At 31.1% G+C, this 13,967-nt stretch overlaps 1 protein-coding gene across 1 annotated transcript in view; it reads left to right on the top strand.

Moving 5' to 3' along the window:
• LOC106690072 (facilitated trehalose transporter Tret1) overlaps positions 1 to 6,824 on the top strand; it is a 12,547-nt gene extending 5,723 nt beyond the window's left edge. Inside the window, exon 2 of the mRNA XM_014435346.2 lies at positions 5,188 to 6,824. Coding sequence (XP_014290832.1) covers positions 5,188 to 6,512 — 1,325 coding nt within the window. The 3' untranslated portion in view covers positions 6,513 to 6,824. The remainder of the gene's footprint in view (positions 1 to 5,187) is intronic.
• Positions 6,825 to 13,967: the final 7,143 nt, after the last annotated feature.

The raw sequence follows: 13,967 nt of genomic DNA, 5'->3' as shown, positions 1-13,967 counted from the left end.
ACATAGTTTTCATTAGAACAATAGATGCATTGAAAAGCTTAAAGGTCATTGGCTTTATTTTATAACCTGATAAGATTTATTCCCAATAAAAAACACTTAACTTATTTCTTAAGCTCCTGATAGATCACTTTTTTTTACAACTTATCTAAACTGATAACTTTTAAAAAATGTATGTTATTTATGTTCTTATTTAATTTAAAATTCCAATGCATAAAAACAGGTATTCGACTTCTCTTCCACCTAATCAACATTAGGAACTCCACCCAGTAATTTTCTTTTTTCTGTAGGGGCAAAGAAAAAAAAAAAACATTGGTTGACCGTCTTGATGAAACATTCAATACCGCAGGGGTCAGGCCCCGACCCGAATTGAGTTTTTGATAATTCACCTGCCACATGTTGGGAATTATTAAACAAATAATTGCTATTAGATTGTTGGCCTCAGAGTCGCTGAATAAATAATTATGAGATAATTTGATTGTTTTTATGAAGTTTAAGTTATTTACAAGGACACCTCTCCAATTAATAAATAATAAAAATATTCCATGGAAATATATACTTAAAAAAAATATTACAGTTCTATGTTTAATAATTAGATACATTAATCATTGAAAATCAATTTTTATTAGGCAAACCTTTAATAGTAATGTTAAAAATTGATAAATAACTACATTGAGTCAATTAATTAAATTTTAAATATTTCACTAAACGATTCGTTGAAATTGTAGATATCCTGATTATTTTATGCCAATGTATTTGTTGATATATTAATTATAATTAATTTTACAATAATAATCAACAATTAAAATTTAAATTATTGTACATATTATTCAAACAACGATATATAATTCCGAATTATTATGAATAGGCTAGTTAAAAATAAATCCTTTTAATTTCTTTATTACATCATATTCCTTTATGGATGTTTCGGGGCTTTCCCCCAATCTTCAAGATGAACCATTTTCTATTTTATAAAATTATAATAATTCTATTAACCTCTACTTTGTCCTTCTTCCTTTTCTTTCATATGGTTTTCACTCAACAAATTTTTAACTTACAAAATGTTTTTCAATTAAAAAGTTTATCTTTTTATTTTATATAAGTTCCGATAAAAATATTAAAAATATGACGAGTGAAAATCACTTGAGAGGAAATTAATAGAATTACTACCATTTTATAAAATATAAAATTTTTCATCATTAAGATGGAGTGAGCACGCCGAAACGTCAACAATAAGTGTGACATAGAAATTATAACCAGGAATTTAAAAAAAACTGACCTAAAATAAAAAGATAAACCTTCTTATTGAAAAATGTTGTATACATATTTTTTATATATAAACAAATAAGATCATAAATTAGGTTTATCGTATTTAATAAATTAATCTCCACTTGAAAAAGACTAGTATTCTTGAGTACTAGTCTTACGATTGAATTTATTTACAATTAAAGGATTAGAGGTTAGAGTCACTTCATGATATGATTAATCTTCTGTTTTGAAAACACACATACGTTTTTCTTTTAGATTCATTGAGAATTTTTTAATGTATGACCTATATATTTAAAATACAGATAACAGCTTAATTTATTTCGGGTTTTGGTTCTTGTTGGTATTATTCTATATAAGTTAAAAGAGTTGATGTAAATATTTACCGCTTACACTTCGCAAACAAGTAATTAAAATGATCACCTGATATAGAATTTGTGATTCATTTGTTTATGTGTATACCTTAACTATCTTTTGTGCATAATATTGCATAAAAATGTTACGTGAGGTAATTTTATGTGTTTAATTATCTAATGTAACGTTTCATTTACTTCTGAGGTACTGAATGTGGTAGTACTGTTATTAATTCCCGATTTAATTGACAATTAGATGGAATGGCTTGTATATAATTAATTAACATGACCTTACTGTGTCTGATATAGACACACATAGGCATATACATACATATGTATACAAATCAATTACTCAAACGACTCTACCATGCTCATCCATTTCCCTGATTGCCATTGATAAACCTTTGATTAATGAGACATAGTTAAAATTGATTTAAGTTTACTATTAAATATGAATTAAAACCACACCTCATAGTTTGAATAGTTTCATCTATTTTTATATTCAAATCCTCGTATTTTTCCTGGCCTTCGTCCAAAGGAAATCGAATATTCCTATAATAATTATGCAGTTTAAAAAAAAAATACTATAAAAACCCACTCTTTGATTCTTTTTTTTCTAATTTTATGAAATCAGCCGAAGATGTTTATAGTGAATAATTTATTATCATATAAAATATCTTTATCATATGAAGATTTGTTAAATATCATCATGACCGGTTTCATCACTAATTTATGATACCCATTTATTTATGTTCTCTTCATTTTATTTTTTTTTAGCTTAGATAACTGATCTCGTTTTGATTTTTTTTCACATTTCAAAACCTAGTTAAATAAAACATTTAAATAATAATTATTCAATTTAAAATTTTACTTTAGAAATCGATTGAAAATTTCGAAAATTTATATTTCATAAATATAATTTTAAAATTATTTATAAAAAATCAATTATTAAAGTAACATATAATTTAATATTAATTAAAACATCCAATTTTTTTTTCCTACGCTACAGGAAGTGGGCTATAACACGTTTTTCCCTCTCGTAGCCCAATACAATTTTACTTTTCCTCTTAGTTGGTCTGCATCCTGCTGAATATCTTCTAGACCACACGTTAAAATGGTCTCGATCCAAAAAAAAAAAATATTTTCGTCACCTAGTTGATTATCAATTATTTCTAATTATTGTACCGCAATTAACATATATTCTTTCGTTCAGATTATATCATATTTTTTTCAATATAGTGCAAACAGACAAAAAGTATTTATCGCAGCATTTCAATCTGTACTTCAATTTATAAAAATGAATTTCCGCCTTATATGTGAAATAAAATATTACACGGTGATCACTAAAAACGTTTTTATATTATAGAGACTTTTGTATTTATATTTTTTTTTCTGCATTTGTTATACTATTTGAAATACCGCGTGTAAGAAATAGAACATAATTCGATATTGATTAAGAAAAAATGAATTTTTGTCTTACCAGTTGTGATTGTATATCAATAATTTTTAATTACTTTTTTATTTTATATTATTGTCTTATCTTAAAAAAATTTACAATTCCCAAAGCAAATATCAATTATCATATATGTGTGTGTGTGTGTGTGTGTGTGTGTGATTTTGATCTTACCTATGTGATTGGATATCAATATTTTTTATTACTATTTGGTGATAAATAATAGATAAATTTTATATTTTCAAATCTATTTGGAAAGTAATACTGTCCTGACAAGCAAATCTTTTTCTCAGTCCAGTTTTGCCATCGTAATTCCCCAGGCGGAGGCACCTCGGTTTCTCGACCAAAATGAGTTCCTTCCCGCTCAGAGGACGGAATTAGGAGAAGCACTTGTGAGCCTATTATCTCTTTCCCACGATCTTTACGTCTTATCTTCTTCCTTCAGGCTTTTCTCCCCTCCTTTTGCAGTTTTCAAAGCAACGACTCCCTTTTACAAGAAATATTTATAAATAAAGTATAAACTTCAAGGAAAAATATAAAAATTATTGCAGTTGCTCATTTTCTTAGTTTTTTTTGTTTAGTTTGTATTATAATGACCTTTTTAGTTCCCCCTCATGAAATGTCCCAAGAGGTCAATTCTGTAAATTATGTAAATTTATTAATTAATTTGAATATACAATTGGAGTATCGCTGTAGGTTTATAATAGGTTGATTATAGAGGGCCAGTTTGTGATAAGAATAACGTACCGTGTTAGGTGTTTTAGCTCCCGATTTTCGTCTATATTTTTTCGTTACTTACAGAATTCCTTTTTTTTTTTTTTTTTTTTTTTTTATTTATTTCTAATATTTTCTTACCTTTCTTTGTTTCACACCACGGTGCAGTTAAAGAATTTAAAAATAAAATTAACATATTTTAAAATGAGTTTTTTTTTTCTGTGCTTATACAGTTAAAAATTATTTTTCCACAACAAAATTGTAATAGTTCGTTCTTGTGTGGTGAATTCCAAAGTAAACGACCCCATCCAGATAAATCTTTAGCTAACGAATGACACTGTTCGCAGATATGTGGCGAAGTGGTTTAAGAGTTGAATAAAAAAAAATTTCTTTATTTTTATCTTTAAAAAATGATTGAGCTCCTAGTCTAAAAGTAAATTAACGACTGGAAGGGGTTTTAAAGTTTAATAATTTAAGGTCCCCTTGCCGATTTTAAATGTTCCAAATTATAGAAAATAGTCCAAAATTTAAAAGAAGTGTGTAGTCTTAAAATAGTTAATTTTTATTTATTAATAAATGTACTTTGCGTCAGGCATATTTAATTTATTTCATCCTTTTATTTTGCATCGTAAACTAGATCCTTTAGCTTTGCGCTAAAGAAATTGCGACCCGTACGTTATCGATTGTAGGCGAACTTGGAGCCGAAGGGGGGTGTAAAGAAAAAGGAAAGGAATGACGTGAGGAAGAGAGCGGTCATTACTCTAATGGAGTATTTCTTGCTGAGGCTGGTGACACCCGACCCCTCCGCCTTGTCCACTCTCTTAGCAGGCCATCGCTTGGTGTCCATCCTTAAATATCACCCTGATCCGTGTGTGGCCATGAATAGGTCTGTACATGAAGTTATATTTTAAATTGATAACATGTAAACTCTGTCAGATTTTAATAACTTAGGGGGGATTTAATTAATAATATTAATCGGCTCCTTGAATTCTCGTTAGTTTGATTATGATATCTTTAATTTTTATGATACGAAAACAAAAGAAGGGAAAAGTTACTTCAGTGAAATTAGCTGTAACAACTAAGTAACTTTTAATCAAGGGAATTAGCTCTTTTACGGTTCAGATTTTTCTTCTTTTTTTTCACAAAAGAAAAATAACACTCTTTTCGATGAGTTTTCTCCCCTAGCCCTTTCGGTTAATTATGAGACCTTTCTAAAATAACAGTACAAAATTACACAGAGAAAGAGTTTTAGAGAAAATATCGTTGTTGTAGGGGATCTTTGACGCTTTATATTTAATTATTTACACTCTAATTATTATACATCTCTTAATGTTTATTATTTTATTTTATCTATTCGACACCGTTATCATTGTCAAGTTTTCTTAATTTTATTTTATTTTCCAGTTTCCATATTGGCATTCATCTTTGGAACCTCAGTCGGATGGCCGTCTCCAGTCCAGCCCCTGCTGCAGAGCGATAAAAGCCCCGTCGGCAAACTGTCCGCAGAAGACGTGTCCTGGTTGGCGTCCTTGACTTTCCTCGGTGGTATCGCAGGATCCTTCATATGGAGTAGGATAGCCGACAGGTTCGGCCGCAAGTTCTGCGGTTATTCAGTGACCGCGCCTTTCCTGGTCGGATTGGGACTTATTACCTTCTGCCATAACCGCTACCTTCTATTGGTCGCCAGGTTCATCAACGGACTCGGAGGATCCGGAGCTCTCATCCTATCTCCGACCTACATCAGCGAGGTAGCAACAGACAGTGTTCGAGGTGCTCTTGGATCATTCGTCATTCTTTACCTCAATGCCGGCATTGTCTTTGCTTACAGTCTTGGAGCTGTAGTGGATTATGATACATTAAATTATATCTGCTTATCAATTCCGATATTGTTTATATTCTTGTTCTTTTGGATACCAGAATCACCCGAATTCTTGTGGTCCCAGGGAAAAAAAGAAAAAGCTTTCAATTCACTACTTTGGCTTCGTAGTAATAATATTAAATGCGTCGAAGATGAGCTCTTCATCTACAACACTAAGTGCCAGGATGGAAGTGTCAGTTACGCAGCTCTGGTGTCCAACCGCGGCAGGCGGATGGGGATGCTGATTGGCTTGGGACTGTTCACCTGGCAGCAGTTCTGTGGGATCCTGGCCATCCTCTCTTATACCTCCTTCATATTCGAGAAGGCCGACAGTACCATCCCGCCTGGGAAGGCTACCATCATCGTCGGTCTTTTCCAGCTCTTCGCCTCTTTCATAAGCTCTGCCATCGTTGACCGTTCTGGAAGGAGGATACTCTTGCTAGTCTCCTATATGTTCATGGGTCTGGCCTTGACATCCATTGGCACCTACTTCTTCTTGGACAGCTTGAGCTTCGACGTTTCCAGCTTCGGATGGGTGCCGGTGGTATCGCTGTCGGTTCATGTTCTTACTTATGCTGTTGGAGCCGGACCTGTTCCGTACGTAGTGATCTCCGAAACCATGCCGATTGATATCAGAGGCCTGGCTACTTCGATAATAGTTCTCTGGGGAACATCGCTGGCCTTCGTCAGTGTCAAGATCTTTCCTCTTCTCATCTCTTCAGTTGGAATAGCCGGGTGCTTCTGGTTCTTCTCAGTATTCTGTTTTGCAGGCTTCTTATTCACCTGGTCTCTGGTGCCAGAAACTAAAAGTGTCCCACTGCCAGAAATTCTCCGACGTCTTAACGGTTGCCATGGAATAGATTCAGTATAAATTCTTTATTTCTACTTTCAAAAATTATTTATTGTATATAGTTGTGATAAATACTTGATATATGTGATATAGTATGTAGTGAGCTTGTACCTGTTAGTTATATAGTTGTTGTTAATAGACTGTATTAACTTAATACTGTTTAACTGTTAAAGTTAATACAAGTACTTTAACTGTTACATAGAAAAGTATTTTCTTTTAAACCAATTGTATTAATTTATCATTATTTCCTTTAAAAAACGAACTGGAAACATTATTTTAGATTTTAGGAAAGAAGGATCCCTAAAAAAAAATTAGAATAGTTAGTGTATTTTAGTTAGCGTGTAAATAATATGTTAAATATTCATATCAACTATATCACTGATAGTTAATAATCAAGCTCTTTAATTATTTATTAGATAAATAATATGTTAAATATTTGTAAATATATTTTCAATCAAAAATAAAATTATTTATTTATTAATTTGGTGTTTCTAAAATACTTCCACATAGCATAAAACTCTCTTTGAATTAGTTTAATAAAGAGTTCAAGATTTATATGCGCCTTGCTTATGTTTGATGAAGTTCATTTTTTAATGTAAATGAAAATATAATCACATTTTTCCAATGTACAATTTTAATGATAATATGATATTATGTTCTATAATAGAACAGGAACTATTATATTAGGTTCTGTCCGATAAATTTACAGATATTGTTGAATTGCATGGCATATTTTACATTTTTTAAATTTGGGTTTATTTTTTAACCCTGATACGAATAGTAATCTGTGACTTGTATATTTGCGGAAGGTACTGCAATATCCGGTGAAGGCGGAAAGTCAATGGTTTGTATGTTTGTTGGTTTTTGAGGGAGAAATACTTGAAATAAATCAGAAGTACCGGTTCCGGTGAGAACATCGATTTCCTATTGGTGCACCGGAGAAGGGTTGGGGGTGAGGTAGAGCTCTGTCCCAGTGTATATTTCAAACGTCCCGTCTGGTCCTAAAACTCCTTCGGCTGAGTTTATGTCCAAAGCAATATTTTTATTTATTTATTTTTTTAGGGATATCTTATTTTTACAAGAAACATTTCATTTAAATTTATTTTCAATATGTTCTTCATCGTTAATAATAACAATCGAAATCAGTAATTTGTTGTTGGTTTTTTTTTTTTTTAGCTTTAATTTAAACATAAAAATAAACCAAGTACATACCTCATTATAGCTTCCTTGTAATTTCGATATTATATAATTAATTACCTTTATTTCAAGTTTTGAGAATAAATGTTAATACTATTATTTTTGATAAATTTAATTAATTTTTGGGTTGCGTATAATATATTCAAAGTGGAAATAGATAATATATCTCAAATATGAGGATAAAATAATTCATGGATATGGGATAATACCCCGAAACGTTGTACAAGAACGTTTAGAATAGTGTATATACTTATTAGAATTTTTCTTCACCTGAACAAATACAAAAATAAAATAAATCAACTTCTTAAAAAGAAAATCCAGTTTAAAAAAAAAAGATATTGGCACCACTTTTATACTTATCTCTAACATTCCTCTCAATTTTGAGTTAATCAGTTGTTTTGCACTGTCCGTGAGAAATTAAACGGTACATTTGATTTTTCTACTAATTTTTTAATTGAAAATTTAAAATTTACCACCAATGGGTGGTTCCTTCCCAAGATTTTCAAGTGTAAATGAAACATACGACATATTTACATATTGTATTTATTACTTGTACAGCTGTAAATCACATTAAATAAATTTAAAAGGTATTATACATAAAATGTAAATTTAAATAACACTATGCCTACAATCATGTACAAACATTTGTGTACCTATTGAAAATCGGTAGGTTTATTATTTATTTTAATTTTCAATGAATTAATATTTTTATTTAATGGTACATGCTTTCAGGAGCCAGAAACCGTTTTAGTAGAAAATCTAAACTCTTTTAAGAATAAACATATAATTAGTGAAAAAATAAGGACTTTTTGTTTTCGTTTATACTCTTTTTATTGAATCTTTCATTTAAACAACTAAGCCTATTCTTTTGGGTTCAATGCCAGTAGCTGATCTAGTTCTTAAATATTGAAAATTTGAATTGTTTTTTTGTTTTTTTATAAATTCACTGTTTATCTCGGATTGATACTACTTTTCACATATATGTTTTTTTCGTTACATCATATAGAAAAAAAAATCCTTATTGTTGCAAATATGTCTCAGGCTGGGTCAGTAATTGTTCTTTTGACACCTTTACAAATTTTCTTGATATACTTCGATAATGTCAAGTCTGAAACCCTTCCGTTTCAGAATTCACCGCATACATCAGCGACAGGAATTAATTACAGGCTGGAAAGTATGCAAATCTAGAAGTACATTTGAATTTCAACAAGGTACTCCTCATCCCTTGGCAGCTGTAAGAAGCTAAGGCATCTGGGGTGCCATGGGTGAAGGCACACGTTACTCTATTTTGTTTCGCATACTGGAAGGTAGCTCGTAACAAAAAATATTTTGCTTTGGTTTGCAAAATAAGTGAAAATGAGGAAGTTTTATGCACAGGATAAATATTAACTTTTGCTAAAATAAAAAGACATTTTTAAAATATGCAACTAAGTCTAATACAGACTGTAAGTTTATTAAGCTTAAAGGTGGTTTTATGATGTGAGCGTATACCCTCAATAACCTTTTAGCATTGCGTTTAGTTTCGTAAAAACAAGGGCACATATGTAAAAAAAAGAATAATACAAAGTAAATTTAGTAATTAGAGATAAACTGATAGATAAGTAAAATTTTAGAATTGAATTCAGGAGGGTTAGTTAGGGAGTAACCACTCAAACCTCGAGTCTGATAATATGCCGTTGTGATTCTGGCCAAGCAATAACTATGCATTAATGCAATAAAGAACTATGCAATTTCGTTGGAAAAACTTCTTGTTTTGTCTTGAAATTTTTTTAAGAAACTTTTTCGAAAGAGTGTAAGCTAAAGCTTATTCTTACAAGATTTTTTTAAATCATTTATTTATTGTTATTTACAACTGTATAACATATATACATCAAGTAAATTTGCTGTTGGTGACATGATACAAACATGTCGAGAATCTACCCATTCATAGAACTCCAATAACATTTCGTGAAGAGAAGATCCCGAGGCCATCTTCTTTTCAGACGCCTAGGAGGATTATTAGGTAATGAAGGAGAAGCCAGGTTGGGACGTTTTCCATAGAAGGAATGGTATCTGGTTTTGGCCAAATCGGCAACATATGGGACATTGAGGTCATGATGGATGACTTGATTTATGACAAGGTAAGGAGCATTAAGGATTTTAGACTGTAAGGATTGGGATTCGGGAGGAATTTGATGGTTTAGTGGAGCCCCAAAGCTCAACTCCGTATGTCCAGACAAGAAATTTAACTTCAAAACTTCTGTGATATCAATGTGGTCTTAACTTTTATAATAAAAGTTATACCTATATTTGTTTTCTGAAGTAGTGAAGTAACAAACACTGAAAGTATCTCTACTTGAAATTAGTGAATTACACTAGACATGTTTGAGATGATTACAATGAAGATTATTTGTGTGCACATCCATTGCCACTAACCAGGATCAGCTATTTCTACATAATATTTATTTTTTTCAAAACCTGATACATTCCTGTTAGTATTTTACATAGTTAAATTAATTAGTATATGTAACTATTCTAGTAAAAAATACCCGATTTTTTGTTTTCACCCTTTTTACAGAGCACCGACGATATCTAACATTTCAATCTAAATGTCTTAGGTGCTAACATCCCTCCATTCTACTGAGAATTTCCCAGACGAAACCTACTTGAATGAAATAAATCTTCCAACTCCTAAGAAAGGGAACTAAAACAGTTCTCAATCCTGTTACTTTAAGGAGAGACGTGGGAAAGTGACTGTGATGAAGATTGACTGGATTTAGAAGAGGAATAGAGGAGAATTCAGAACTGATTAACATATGTTACTCTAACTCCTTTCTTTACCTTCAATAGATCAGAACCTTGGTGTTTGAATAGCTGATCACCAGTCATGTACTTCTCCATTTCCTTTTTGGTATTATCTTAAAGCTACTTGTTGGTTGCGTTATCGCGTTTTTTACAGTTGTCATCTACTTAGTCACTAAAGCTAGAAAGCGTGAAGTACCGAACCCAAATAAAATATAAGAAAACAGATTTCTTTTAAAATCATTTGTTTAATATATGAGCTGATCTATTCTTATTTACCTATTAGTACAGGATGCCTAAAATCCATCCATTTGCATCTGTAAATAATTTAAAAAAGTAGTTTTCATCACACGACTTAAAATTCATTTTCGTTTGTCCCAAAATGATTACTAATCAGCTAATAATTTTGATGAATTATCGAATTAAGAAGTCTTAGGATCATTTCGCTTAGAACTTCTCAACCTGTGAGCCTAACAAAAAAGTAAATATTGTAAAACAAATTAAGGAACATGAAATTCTTCACCGAATTTTACTAATCTTATTAATTCTAAAAAGTATTACACTAAACTATCTGCTCTTGTTCCTTGACCACCAATAGTTGTTCGGATATGTGTATTCAGAGCATCTGGTTTACAACCATCCCAATTGACTGATTTATTAAGTTATGATTCTCATTCGACGTATAATTTAATTATTATGAAATACTTTTTTTCGCTGGAATTAACTGTTAAAGAATTATCAGTGAAAGAAAAAAAATACACAGCTATATTTCGTGTGTCGTTATTTTATCAAACTAATTGACTGCTTATAAACATTTTATGACCACCAACAAATTTTTCTAAAAAAAATATTTGCATATTTACATAAAAGTTAGCTAAGTGTAACATCTAGCTAAGTGTAAATATATGGTACTATATCTCAGTTTTTTGGGAAAAGTTGAAAAACAATTGTCTTCTTGATATGGCTACCTATTGATTCCACGCAGAATTTAATGGTCTTTAAGTATTTATGTTTTAACTTTTTCGCTATGATGAAGAAACGCTAAGGAAATGTAGCTGAAAGAAACCTGATTCACACTATCGTTTAAGTAATAATCAGTGTGATACAAATAAATTTTTTAAACTATTTTCAAATATTTTTTCTAAGGGACGGATTTTTTCGGACTCAGACACTATCATCACTTATATTATAGCGAAGGTACCTTTGAGCAAGCTGTAAAACTAACACCATTGTTGCTACCCCAACAGAAAGCAACTTTCACGATGTATATATTACTATATTATTTGATGTATATATTACTTCATTATTAATTTAATTGTAAATTGTTTCACATTCTCATTTATAAACCGGGTATATTTTAATGTAATTTTAAATATATTATTCCAATAAATAAACAGGAACAAAGGGATGTACTGGATACACCATAAAACAATTTCTTTCAGGTTGCGCCTCTCATCATACTTTGCAGGTTGATTAACCCAGAGTACTTATATCTTCGGTTCATCTAGGGAAATAGCTTATAGTTATCTTAAATTGGTATATTCGTCCACTGTTTTTGGTTATATCTAATGTATTCCCACCTCACAGTTATTCCTACTGGTCACCTTCCCTATCCTATACCTCGTATTCTTTTCGTAAGAACTAAGACTTGCATAACCCCTTCACAACAGTAGGCTAGTCCCCTGCAGAGTGAATTTTCTCTTATTACAAGGACCTGCAGCTAGTCGTTATAGGACTTTTCATCCCCTTCACGACCAATAAGCTGGTTCCCTAAGGAATGGAAACCATTCCGCGAGGATTTACGGCTAGTTCCGGTCTATTTCTTGGTTATTTTGTACTAACTTCAATTTTGAAACCTTCATATTAATCGGAGTTGTATTAATAATTCTTAAATATTTATATAATTTGTCTTTTTATTATTAAGTAACGTTATTATTGGTACTCACATTCTCTTTTTCACTGAGAGTTTTTTTTTAAGTTACGTACGTATGATTAACCAAATCATCTTAAACATGCCCATGCTTATTTACAATATTTAAAACGGATATAAAATGGAATAAAAAAAATTAAACTTTTAAATATTGGATTCAGCACGAAGTAGAATAAAAATGTTAAATAAATATAACTTTGGCTTGATTTGGAACATACATTGCAATACATATGAAATAATTAAATGATATGTAACCAATTTAAAATGATCGTTTTTGTTGTTTTTTTTATAAATATTCATTCGAGTAGCGGTGGAAAGTTTATAAACATTAATAATCGGTAATGAAAAATTCAGAAAATATTGATTTTCATTATCAGTAACGTCTCTTATCATCGGCTCATAGGCAATTAAAGACATTTAATCCAGTTTTAAGAGCTGTTCAATGATCTTGTGAATAAAAACGTGTCCACGACCTTGTGAGTATGAGGTGAACATGAATTAATAGATTCCTTTCGGATCTGTGAAATATTCGATAAACTTGTAAATGGTCTATAAATAAAAAAAAATTGCTCTCTCTCACGTGATTCGCAATTGTGCCATAGAATGAAAGAATTTCAATATAGATTAAAAAATCGTGATAGCTCGATTCGGTGGCCTACTACCGAGAGAGGGGGAGAGAGAGAGAGAGAGAGAGAGAGAGAGAGAGAGAGTGAGAGAGAGAGAGAGGATAAAAGACTTCTGTAAAAAGAAACTTGCTCTCAATTACCTACTGGAGGACCAACTCGACAGTAAATGGAAGAGGCGGGGTGAAAGGATTCGACTTAGCAAAAGGAGACTTCAAACGGTGAACCCACTTCAATAGTAGCCAATGCTGTTTCCATGCTCATTCAGTTTGGGGCACTAAAGCAAAATAAAATCTTAGGACCAATAACATAACCTAATAATAAAAAAACAAACTTTACAAATATTTAAGTAGTAGTAGTAACTCATAGTAATATACACGTTTCAAAATTTAAAAACTTTGTTTAATGTAACGGCAGGGATCGTCGTACAAGATGTAACCATTTCATTTGTAGGAACTAAACCTCAAAATTATTCATAATGTGGTAGGGATATAATATAGGTTTTGATAGTGCATTGGTCTGAATAAATCTCACCCGATAAATCATATATCGTCAAATCGTTTCAAAAATATGCTTCTATTTATTACACTTATTATTAAATATTTAACAAATCAGTCTTTTTTTCGCATGTATATCTCAAACATCATATCGAAAAAGCTAAGCATAAATGTTTAAGATCATTAATTCTGCGTACATGAATGATGTAACCTAACAATTCGGTTAAGTAGTTAGTCATAACCAAGCAACGACAATTATTTTCCCAATTTAGTAAAACATTGAGATATAGTACTATATATTAACCCTTTGGCTACATTTGACGCACTAGTACGCCATGCATTTGTTTGAGCTTAGACGTATATGACGTCCTGATACGTTCTTGAAGCTGAGACTAGATTTAACTAGTTGATTCTAGTTTATTTCAAAGTAATGTGTATCTGTTGCAAC

Source organism: Halyomorpha halys, unplaced genomic scaffold, assembly GCF_000696795.3.
Source record: "Halyomorpha halys isolate HHAL.00 unplaced genomic scaffold, Hhal_1.1 Scaffold1568.1, whole genome shotgun sequence".
Lineage (NCBI taxonomy): Eukaryota > Metazoa > Arthropoda > Insecta > Hemiptera > Pentatomidae > Halyomorpha > Halyomorpha halys.
This window is presented reverse-complemented; position numbering and strand designations above follow the sequence as displayed.